General features: G+C 42.3%; 1 protein-coding gene across 3 annotated transcripts in view; it reads right to left on the bottom strand.

Annotated features, from left to right (window-relative positions):
* Positions 1–12,314, bottom strand: part of CCAR2 (cell cycle and apoptosis regulator 2) — a 35,667-nt gene that overhangs the window by 20,914 nt on the left and 2,439 nt on the right. For all 3 annotated transcript variants that reach the window (XR_012080830.2, XR_012080829.2, XM_020780336.3), the window contains exons 4-11: positions 10,862–10,953; positions 9,362–9,476; positions 8,585–8,711; positions 7,594–7,690; positions 6,642–6,758; positions 5,564–5,798; positions 4,473–4,586; positions 2,327–2,490 (exon numbers count right to left, since the gene is read on the bottom strand). Coding sequence is in view for 1 of the 3 variants with exons in the window: in XM_020780336.3 (XP_020635995.3) it covers positions 2,327–2,490; positions 4,473–4,586; positions 5,564–5,798; positions 6,642–6,758; positions 7,594–7,690; positions 8,585–8,711; positions 9,362–9,476; positions 10,862–10,953 (1,061 nt within the window). In the remaining 2 variants the exon portion in view is untranslated. The remainder of the gene's footprint in view (positions 1–2,326; positions 2,491–4,472; positions 4,587–5,563; positions 5,799–6,641; positions 6,759–7,593; positions 7,691–8,584; positions 8,712–9,361; positions 9,477–10,861; positions 10,954–12,314) is intronic.

Here is a 12,314-nt window from a genome sequence, read left to right as displayed (position 1 = left end):
TTGTTTTGATGAACTCACCAGTTTTCCCCAGAGGTTAATTAACACCATAATGTCTCATATGACAGCATTTACAATGACATACATTGATGATATACCTATACTTAGTGAATCTCTAATAGAACACAGTATCTTGAAAATCTTATTCAAGCACTAACTGTTCTGGTAAAGGCAGCCATAAAGATAAAAGAAAAAAAGGGAGGGGGGGAGAAAAAGAAAGGTTATTTTGGCCTACTGGAAGCAATTTACCTGGGTTACAGAGTTGAAAAGTGGGGAAATAACCCCTCTATTTATTAAAGTGGAAGCAATTGAAAGGATAAAGTGGAGGGCCGGCCTCTTCCATCTACTAAGGAGGCAATGTGTGCTTTCCTGGGTGTAAGAGGTTATTATAGGACGTTCATTCCAAATTCTGGGGATGTAGCCTCTCATCTAGGCTCTCAACTCATTTCTTTGTAGAAGAAAAATAACCTCAATCAAGTGGTCTGGGCCACTCAGTGCCAGAGAGCATTTGAACAGGTAAAGCAGGCATTATGTCAGGACCCTGTTTTAAAAGCACCTGATTTTGAAAAACAGTTCATAATTGCAATGGACAGGCCAAATATTAGGCAGGGTAAAGCTTTGTTACAAGAGTGTGAGGGTGTGAAACAACCACTTGTTTATCTGAGTCAGAACTTGCATAAACATGAAAGAAACAAACTACTGTATCCAAAAAGAAATGCTTAGTCATTGTGTGGGTCCTTAAAAAGCCGAGCACCTACCTTTGGGAGGCGGCAGTTTGTACTGGAGCCTGAGAACTCTCCTCTGGCTACAGACCATGCAAACATGAACAAACTAAAAAGATGGCCCTCATGTTTGCATAAGTTCCAAATCCAACAGAAAAGGGAGAGAATGCAATAGTAGGCACTCTTTCTAGAAATCAGAGCCGTTCCAGAGCCAACTGCAGGAGAACAGACAAGCAACAGCTGCGTTCCAGCTGGCACAGAGGCCTTGGGGGTAAAAGTAAGACAGGTAAAGGTAGAAGTGGATAGCAGGACTCTGAACAGACACTATGGCAGGACAGGCAAAAAGGATGGAGAGACCAGGCTGTGTCACCTAAGAGATTGTGAAACTGAAAATGCTGAACTTTGGGGTTGGGTTAAAGTAAAAAGTCTTTAAACTTTGAACACTCTCAGCTTTGAAATTAATGCTGGAATTTTTACTTATTTTTAAGAGGAAGATTTGTGATGCCCAGATTGTTTATATGGTAATGGGAAATGTATTGGTTTGGTAAGTGTGTGATGGGGGAAGGAGGCCAATGTGGAGCATGGAATATTGGTAAGAATTGTTCCGATTGTCTGGCTGAAATTAGGGAAAAGGAATATTGATTAGATTTTTGGAGCAGTCTGGGGAGTAGCAAGAAGGGGCAGTGGGCAGCTTTTAAAAAGAGAATGGCAAGTTTGAGGGGAAGAATTGTGCTTAAATGATTTTAAAGCCTAGGAATGAATAAATAAGATCATTTGGTTGTTGCTTTGATAAAATGTTATTAAATTAAGCTGACTTGTGTGCAGCTCAGTACCTGGCAACTAAAATTTGGTGGCAGTAAAAGAGGAAAAGAAAAAATAAATGAAGATTCTTAAAGAACACACATTTATTTCCATGCTTATCAAAATATACCATTACATAAATTGGCAAGTGATAAGACTAAGAGAATTTTGACACCAGTATATGAGAGATAGGTAAGACAGGGCAGCAGAAAAACTCTTATTACTTTACCACTCTTACTTTCCAGAAACAATATGTCTAGAGTATAGCCGGGGTAACAGGCTAAACAGAGAATGCTTAACACTCAAAAAGCACTGATTTTAATGTTCCAATAATTTCACACTGCCTATATTTGTGTATATCACCTTGTGCACATTATTTAACAAGGCCATATAAAATTAAACTTAACAAAGGTAGACACAGATACATCACAACAGGAAACCAGTTTTTCAGAGTAGTTCCCTAAACGAACCCAATGCCTGTCAGATTATAAAAGGAAAAGAAAAGAAAGAGTATCGATGTCCAACGCAGCAGAAAAGGAAGATTGTTCTGGGTTTTTTGGGCTCTTTGGCCGTGTTCTGAAGGTTGTTCTTCCTAAAGTTTCACCAGTCTCTGTAGCCGGCATCTTCAGAGGACAGCAACCTGTGCTCTGGTCAGGTTGCTATCCTCTGAAGATGCCGGCCACAGAGACTGGCAAAATGTTAGGAAGAACAACCTTCAGAACACGGCCAAAGAGTCCAAAAAATCCAGAACAACCATTAGATCCCGGCCGTGAAAGCCTTTGCGAATATAGAAAAGGAAGGCTTACCATTTAGTGCAGGGACTCAGGTCCAAGCCAGTCTGTGCCTTGGTACAACGAATGGCGGTGTGAATCAGAACCGCTGGGTTTGTTGCTGGGTCGGGACCATCCAGAGACGGAGACCACTCCCCTCCAATCAGCACTGTTTCATCCACTTTCTTTCCCAGCAAGAACTGAAGAAGGTGAAACAAACAGTTAAAGAAACATATTGTTCACCCCACACTTTGGTCTTAGTGGGGGGGGGGGGGGAAACAAAGGTCAAAACCTTTATAAACAGATAACTCTGCTACCAGTGGGTCCAAATACACCTGACTTATCACCATGAATTCTTTTCCCCTTTGATGACTGAGGCTGTTAAAGAAGCAGCTTAAGTTGTCTGTTATGCCCTCCATCTTCTGTTTTGCAACTGCATAATCCTGAAGGGAACAACATGAAACAAATGGCAGAATCTAAGCTAGTATCACAAGTTTGGACTAGATAAAGGTAAAGTTTCCCCTTGACAATTTTGTCCAGTCATGTTCGACTCTAGGGGGCGGTGTTCATCCCCATTTCCAAGTCGTAGAGCCAGCGTTTTGTCCGAAGACAATCTTCCGTGGTCACATGGACAGTGCGACTTAGACACGGAACGCTGTTACCTTCCCACCAAGGTGGTCCCTATTTATCTACTCGCATTTGCATGCTTTTGAACCGCTAGGTTGGCGGGAGCTGGGACAAGCGACGGGCGCTCACTCCATCGCGTGGATTCAATCTTACAGCTGAAGATCTACAGACCTTCCAGCACAGAGGCTTCTGCGGTTTCACCTGCAATGCCACCACATCCCTATTTAACCTAGTATCACAAGATTGCACTAGATACCAAGCAAAAATGAATCAATGTGATCCAAAATGCAATTGAGTCACAAACAGGAAGAAAAAAGGGCTTGTAAAGCAAATAATTCCAGAGGAAAAACAGTGAGAGTCATCCAATACAGTGGTGTACACAGGTCTGAATTTGCAGGCCTGCCTCACTGAATTCTGAGTAGTTTTACAGAAAGCACTCAACTTCAGCTCCCTATCTCGAAGTTTAGTCATGGCAACTGGACTTCTTTCTTATTAGGTTGAAATGTTTTGCTACTCATCCGAGTAGCTTCTTCAGTCTGACTGAAGAAGCAACTTGAATGAGTAGCTAAATTTTTCAGCCTAATAAGAAAGAAGTCCAGTTGCCATGACTAACTTCCAGATAACCTCACCTGGATGGCTGAGAATCTTCAGAGATACTCAGTTCCCTATCTGTAAAAACAACAGCAGCAGCTCAACAAGCTTAGGTACCATGTAATTAAGACAAGAAATATCAGACACTTACATGTTATGCAGACAAGAAATACTCTGCAACCCCAACCATATGATATTGAAGAAAGCAACCCACGTCCCAGAACAATTCCTAATTCATCTGACACAACATTAAGCTTGCTGCTGACCTCCAACTTTATTTTTCCACTGGCAAATTTTTAATACAGAATGCCACACCCCAGCTATTCTATGGATGGCTGAACTTTGATTTACAGTGTAGGAAGCTGTTGTATGGAAATGAACAGCATTTGGCTGCCTATATAGTCATTGCACTGAGCTTTACTACTAAGTGAGCATGAACAGAATCCAGTTGTGCTTTGGATCCTTGATGGTGAAATGGCCAAATTGGTAAGAATAACATTTGGGCCCACCCATGCCTTTAGACTTACCCACTGCTGGCATACAAGAACTGAGACTTTTCCTGTTTCAACTACTGACTCCTGGACAAAAGCAGTTTTCCCATAATTTAGTCCCTGATCACCAAGGAGGTATGTCAATGTCACAGGCAGAAAACGTGAAGCTCTACCATGAGGGGAAAAGTCATACTATATCCCAGTGGAAGGAATGTTCATGCCCCTAACTTAAGACACTTGAAAAGTAACCATAAAATACTCCTTTATTTTCTTTCACACACATGCATACCTTTAACTGTTGCAATTTCTAGTCTCCAGTCTAACCCTTTTCTAACTTTGCCCAGCATCATCCCTTCGGACTTTATCTATGCTGGACCTGCTCACAGCTATCTGGAAAGCCTGGGACTCCCTTATCTTTACTCTCCTGAACTCCACCTATACCTCCACCAGATCCTAAATATTAGGATGCTCACCTTAATTTGCTTTGCTGGATGTTCAGGACTCTCCCTCTGGTCACTGGGATCTTCAACATATAGCAAACAATTGCGGTAGAATTCTTCTATTCCCGGAGAAGACAAGAGCAAAACCTGTTGAAGAAAAGAGTACAGATTAGGGGCAGTGCAGGGGATTTGTATGCATTTCCGATACTCAGCAACTCAAGAAAAGCTGGCCAAGTCTTTGTTGAGGCTCAATGCCATGGACAATGGCCAACTAGACTGAATGAATCAACCCATAGCTTGCATCTTCTTCAGAGGTCTCTCTGTTATTTCCCATCAGCAAGAGAGGTTAAAAATATAGGCAATTTCTGTGCCAGCAACCCAAATCTGGATTTCCTTTGAAACAGAGAAGATACAGCTCAGGCTTTTCATGTCTGTTATGGACACCATCTTAGGGGTCAAGATAGGGCAAAAGCACAGTTCATAAATATTTCAATCAATAAAATAAGCACGGTGCAGGTTTTGGAGGAATGATTTGATTATCATGCATAAGGCAGACAGAATTCAGGAAGTGGGGAGGATTAAAACACACAGTACTCTCATACATCGGAATCCACTCCTTTATAGGTTCTGCAGGTTCCCGTGATTCTGATGCTACTTAGCCACACATAAGCAGAGGAAGTCAATTAATCACAAGACACAAATCCCACCTCAGCAACCACTGCTGAAACTTGATATTGCTATACCAGCATGAGTAGCATGGTTAAGGAAATATAGAGAATTAGTTATATAAGGGCAAAGCAATGTCTTTCAAGTGTAATAAGATGTCATGTTGGATAAAGAGGACATGGCAACCCATGGCCCTCCATGGGTTGCTGGAGTGCAATGCCCATTAGCCCCAGGCATCAGGGATGATGGGAGCTGCAATCCACCAGGATCAGGAGGACCAAATGTGTCTACATCAATAGTAGGATGACAGCTCAACAGATGAGAAAATAAGCTTAATATTCAGACTGGCTCAACCTTATTAAAACTGTTGAGTACCACCCCCACCCCCTGTTTTTTGCCTCCTATGTATATCTTTGAGGCCCAATCCTGTTTTTGTTAGCAACCACCAAACCCTTCACCTTGGCACTGAAAGCCGAACTGGCATCCTCTAGCGGAGCATCCTGCACAGTCCCCTCCTCCGCCTGGGCCGCTTCTTCAGCCGGACTGGCCACCTGGATACGGCTGGGGTGCTGGAGGGTCAGTGGCTGAGTGAGAGGAAAGGTCTCCAGCCAAGAGAGGCGAACACCACAAAACTCCTTGGGCAGCTGGATGCTGCAGTAACGCCTCAAAATCTCCATTGCATCACAAAAAGGGCTAATGAAACACAAACATGTACCAAAAAAAAAATCAGATTTTTAAACAACCCCACAAAGTAAGCATGCCACATGCTACCCTTCTGTGTGGGACTCTTCTCAATAAGACTCGGCAGCAATATCAATCTGGTTGGACTGATTCAGCCCTGTACTCAAGCACACAGCTGAGGAGGAATGTTGCACCTATCTGTCGATTTCAAGCAAAGAAAATATCTGGTTTGTCCATTAATCTGAATACATAATAAACACATTTTCAACCAACTCTGACACACCAGACTCACTGTTCTCTGCAGGTAAAGCAAACAGAACATTCACATTTACAGCATGTTTTCCAAAAAACACACACAGGTGATCTTCTAGAGAGACCTATGTTTGCTTGCTAGGACTTCTACTGAAGCCTTTTCCAACCCTCCATCCTCTGCTTATGTCAGGCTGCAAATTCCATCATCCCCAGGCACCACTGTGTTTGATGGCTGAGGACAATGGGAGCTGTGGTTCAATGCTTCAGAAGGTGTCAGGTTATGGAAGTTTGAAATGTAGCCAGGAATGTGTAAGTGAAATAAATGCAGTCTTCCCTTCATTTTGCCCCTGACTCCCACCTCCTTCCTCTACTGATTCACACCTCTGAACTCTTGGAATGCAAAACCACTTAAGAAAATAGATCTGCCCTCTGATTCTTTGTTCAAACCACCAGCGCATACTGATGGCACTATATTACTAACAAATAACCCTGTTGCACTTACACACTGCCTTTTTACCAAGGCATTAAGACAGCTGTTCATCATGCAAACTGACATCCATTCTTTCCTTCCAAGTGAGGGCCCACTTATTCTCCTGATCTTACCTATTCACAGCATAGCAAGCCAGCTGGACCCGGTACTGGGGGGGTTCATGCCGTGGCTTTTTCGCTCCCCATGGCTCACTGCCTTTCTGCTTCCGCTTCTTGGAATCAAAGTCATCCCTGAAAGCACAACAGCACAGGAACTCTTAGGGAAAGCAATGTTGTAACAGTTAGCCACAAATGCACAAACACTGAAATGAATGCCAAAGGCTCAAAGCTGAATTTCTCAGAAGCTCATAAGCACCAATGCAACAGCTTATGGAATAGAAGCAGCACAGACACCAACCTGGGTTTTCAAATTAGGATGTGCCACATAAACTGGCACCTCAGCTCTGGGAAGAGGTCATGTGGGAGCTGTAACTACTAAAGCTACTCAAATGTTGGTTGCACTGGCCTGCATAGGCATGTGCTGTGTCAGTAAAACTGCCAGTGCTGTCCTGTCCAATAAAAGTTCCCCACTCAGCATGAAACTAAGCTGGATCCTGCAAGTTACTGACCTGGGGCAGAGCCAACTACTATGGCTGCAGAATCCCCATAAGAATATCTCTACTTTGGATACAGTTTTCCAAAATGAGAGTGCCAGAAGCCCTCTGCTGGATCAAACCGAACATCTACCCTGGGAAGCATTCTGTAAATATTTGTGGAGTCAGAGAAGACCGTATTGAGCTAGATGGACAAGCTGTCTGACCTGGAAGAAGGCAGCATGCTATGGATGGCATGAGTGGTCGTTTTGCTCAGTACTCAAAATAAGCATGCACAAATAATGGCTAAGTCTCTGAAGGAGCGAAGAGGGGACATTATAAATTACAGCAAAACTATTCCTGATTTAAAAAGAAGAGGTACAACCACAAAACTCTCCTTGGGAATTTTTACTACCTGCCAACTGAGGAGGAGAAGAAAATGGAGGTGGGAGGGTGAGGTTTGTGCCTGCACAAAGGGCTCGTAGCATCCTTACCATCTGCCCGAGTCCTGCCTGCTCTTCGGACCCCGGCCGGTGTATCTCCCAAGATGACCCAAGTGGGGTGATGGAGAGGTCTGGAAGAGGCTCATTGCTGTGGGGGTAAACACAGTCTTACTTCTCTTATCCTGAGCAACCTGTCTGCCTCCTTGAATTGAGGTCACTATATCAACTAATTCCAACACAGATTCTATTAGTCCTATGAGGAAAATCTGTGATGGCAACACATGCGCACAGAAACAGGACAGATACACCGCAGAGCTCCTGTACAGCTAATGTCCCAAAAATAGCATCTCGACGTCTGCCAGCCCCCACCCAAGATGTTTTCCACAGACTACAATCTTACCTGATGGCCTAATGAAGAAAGGTGCTTATCAAAACTGTTTTTCACTTTGGGACAGTATAGTAAAAACTATTACCAAAGAAAGTATTGGACCAAGTTCCTCCCTCTCTGATTTCTAAAACCAGAGTTTTTCTGTCTCTAATTCCATCCTTCAAACTCTAGCTTCATCATGCTTATTGGTCAAAATCCTCTTGGTGGAGCTGTGTCACACAACGGGACTGGCATCAGCCGGGATTTTCCAGGTTTAAATCTTTCCTCCTCCTCCTCCTCTTCTTCTGTGGCTCCCAAAGGCTATCCCAGGAGGAAGCAGATCACTAGGGACCCTTGAAACATTGGCAGGGGGCTCTAGGAAGCGTTTCAGTGTGCCAAAATAGCCACAGCACAGCGTGGCTGGTGACATGATCCTTGCTGTACAGTACAAATCTGTGCAAGAGGATTTCAGCCATTATTTCCTTACAGCCAGCCTGGGTGCTCTTGGGCAAGCTGCACACTCCCAGGGTACCTCCAGAAGAAGGGAATGGTAAACTACCTCTGACTATTTTCTACCTGGAAAATCCTGGAAAGGGTCACCCTAAGTCAGAACTGACTCTTGTTATTATAAATATACGTATCCCACGAACCTACAATATACTGGGTATCACTTACGTTTCTGAGGGAAAAGGGGTGGAATTCGGTGAGGCTGAAATAGCAGCTGAGGCTGGGCTCCCAGAATGCCTTGCTTCTGTCCCAAAGAAGCCACATGGAGAAGAGGGGTAGGGGGCTTCAAAAGGGGCTGCAGAACAAAAGGATGCCATCAACGACGATGTTTCTTGATAGCAAGACTTTTCCTACAAACTGCCAGATTTAAGAACCAAAACCTCACACAACTGCCCTTCAGAGATTATGAAAGCCATTTTGGCTGGGATATTCTAGCAGCTATAGCCCCCAAAATGATTTTTTTTCAGTATCTGACAAAACAATACAGGTTTCTGAGTACAGCCACCAGATAATGTTCCTATATGGAAACTGAGGGGCTCAAGCTGAATGAAGCCACAACAGGCAGGTACAATGGAACTTACATCTTCAAATAGGTACCGCAGTGTGCTGTTTATCTGCCACATTACTATTGTTTCATACTATAGATTATTTTCAGTATCTTTTCAGAACTATGGAAATCAATGTGTAAAATCACAATCCATTCTGTCACCAGTATGCCAAGGCATCAGAAAAAGGGAACACAGAGGCACTGTGAAGCAGGGCTGAGTACTGAACACCGCAACACCAAAGAGCTCAAGAAACTATCCACTATAGAGAAACATAACGAAGAAAATCCAGAGACCTTCTTTTCATTTTACTAATTAAATTGCTGGTTTGTTGTAAGACTCCTCGAAATACTAGGAAGCACCTTCCTTAAACACTCTAGAGAAGAAAACTCTGAGGTACCTGATTTGATAATATCTGGACCTTCAAAGCATTCCATGGCACCGACTGGTTAGGGTTGTAAACAGCTTTTACCAGCACCTTTTCTCCAATCTGAGGAATCCGGCCTTTGACAACACTGAAATAAAATAGAGAACAGCAAAACATATGCAGTATTTCTGCTGCTGCCAAGTTTCTTGTGGACATCTCCAGAGTTCATAGCAGAGAGTAAACAGCTCAAAGATCAGCAATTCTGGCGTTGCCACTCAAATTTTGGGCTACACACATTGCAGAATGAAGTGGGAAAGTCTTCTGAGCCACTTCCGTCAGGTCCGACTACTGGTCCATCAAGCATAAAAATGTTTATCCTTACTGGCTTCAAGTCTCCACAGTCTCAGCCAAAAGTCTTTATCATCACCTAATATCTGATCCTTTTTATTTTCTTTAAAGTGGAGATGTGACAGGTGGAGTTTGTACTAAATTTATCACTCAGGTATGGTCCTGAAGCCAATGATGTGGGCTTTTCAGAAAATTTTGAATCCAGAACATTTTCCAATGTCCTAAATAGAGTGTGATCTGATTTAATACATTTTTAAAAAACCTGTAACTGGGAGTAAGCAAGATTTCTGCTCATGGATATGCTCATGAGTATGACCTTCAATGTTCACAGTTACCTCCAACAACAGTATTTCTTTAGAAAAAGTCTCTTAATATTATAGTTTTACCTATATTTCCTATACATCCATAATTTTAAATTATGCAACATTGATACAAGTAAATAAATAAAGCCTTTGGGGGGAAATTCATTGCTTCTGTGGCCTCCAAGTACTGACATACTTATTTTAGCGTATCGAGTGGCCTGTGCATGATGCATTATGACTGCATACTGATCTGCTTCCAAGAGAGCTGAACTCTCTTCCAGTGAGATAGCCTGCCATCTCCAGCTTCATGGCCGCTATCTGTGGAATCACTTGCACTACATAGCTGATTTATAACTATTTGAACCACATTCTTATTCATTAATGAATTGCCTAACTGTGCTAATAAACAATTTTTTTCAATTTTTTTTTAAAAAAACTGGAGATTTATTGCAGAAAAAGATAGCACTGAAAAAATTTCTGAGACATTCCATTCTCTTCTGCTAAAGGCAACAAGTGAAGAAAATAATCCCATTTTAAATGCCTTTATATAAAAAAGAATCTCTACAAGTGGGAAATTAGTAACACAAAATAAGAGATCTCAGGCAGAACTCTTTCTTCTTTTTTGTGAGATTTTTTTTTCTTGCAAGGTATTTTTTTTAATATGTGAGGCATTAAAAGCAACAAACCCCAAGAGCAATCTGAGCTAATATAGTGCACCACACCACATCAGGATTTTTCCACTACAAATCTAGACTAGGCTCTGATTGTACTCCAACGAGGCTGAAGCAAATGGAATAAAAGCAAATTGAATCTTGTTTTCTCCAAGAAAGTCTACATATTAACAATCTCATTCTCTCTCTGATCCCATCAGCCCCTTACTCACCTCAATTGGAAAAAAACTTCATCATCCACAACTCCAAAGTAATCGTGAAGGCTGGTAACAATACCAGTAAAAACTCGTTGCTTCTCTCCCCCCTGAAAAACAAAGGCCCTGGGAAATTAGTGTAATCACCTAATGATATGTTGTACATTAGATTGCCATCTGGAACGCTATACTGCTATTCTCAGCCAAAAAGGGGAAAGGATTTACACAATGCAGATGTGCCCTCAATGTAAGCTACTACCTCATTCATCCTCTTTGCCCGCCACTGGCATTCTAGACCAGTTGCAGTGATCTTTAAAATGAGATCACCCCAAGACTTGACTATTCTCAAGATCTTTCACCTTCCCTCACTGTGTAAGCTTTGCATCACCTTTCTTTAATACAATATCAAGTATAACTGAAGTTAGGCAGTGATTGCAAGGGCTAGCTTACACCAGATCTGCACACAAACTGTCTTCAGGCTGAATTAAACCACCAGATCTCACTTTCCTCTTAACTGCACTGGCTGTTAAAAGGCCATCCTATATTCTAAAATATAACAAGCTAATGAAGATAGGAGAGCCAGTAACTTCCTATACATTGTGGGGAGTGGAACTCAGGTTTGCTACACTTGTATCAGCTGCAGGATATTCCATCCAACTGAGGCAACCACAGAGGAAATGGATGAATAGGACATACACCTGCATACATATTACTTTCATTATAGGACCAACTATGTTTGTTTATGAAAGCCACTCCTGGGATTAAAAAAAAGAATGTGCACCCCTCTGGATCTGTAAATCTTAAAAAATGAGAAGCACCACACAGGTCGAGCCATATAATTCTGCTCTGACTTACCAAATATGGCAGCAAATTTTCCCAAAAACCTCCTGTTTTTGGAAAAATTAAAAAGGGACTTTATTTGTATTATTTATAATTGTAGCACTTAAAGACCAACATATTTGTTTCACTGTGAGCTGGGCCTGAAGAAGTAGACTTTACCACAAATGCTGAAATGAAACCAATCCATTAGTCTTCAAAGTGCCACCATATTTTCTTCTCCTTCCCCCCACAATCTTTTTCGCCCTTGAATTCTGTCAATGCGACGAGACAGACTAACATGGCCTCTTCTTTGAAATCTAGTATTCTTTGTGGGCTTCTCCCCCCCCCCCTTTGGTAACTTTTACTTTTAATTACACACATGCAAAATTTCATTATTGCAATCAGACTTCTGGCACCGGAGCAACAGTGTATAATTAGATAATGTTGTGCTAAATTTGACATTTTGGGGAAAGAGACCTACACACATACTTTCTGCCAGGTTCATGTCTTTCTAGCACCTCCTGCAATGGATCTGAGATGAACTGGCATCACACAAACAACTCCAGTTTCACCACATGGAGAGGGACTTCAAAGCCCCTCAGGCAACAGGAGAGTCACACAGATCTGTGGAGAGCCTTCAACTAACCTTAAA

This window comes from Pogona vitticeps, chromosome 8 (genome assembly GCF_051106095.1).
Source record: "Pogona vitticeps strain Pit_001003342236 chromosome 8, PviZW2.1, whole genome shotgun sequence".
In the NCBI taxonomy this organism is placed as follows: Eukaryota; Metazoa; Chordata; class Lepidosauria; order Squamata; family Agamidae; genus Pogona; species Pogona vitticeps.
This window is presented reverse-complemented; position numbering and strand designations above follow the sequence as displayed.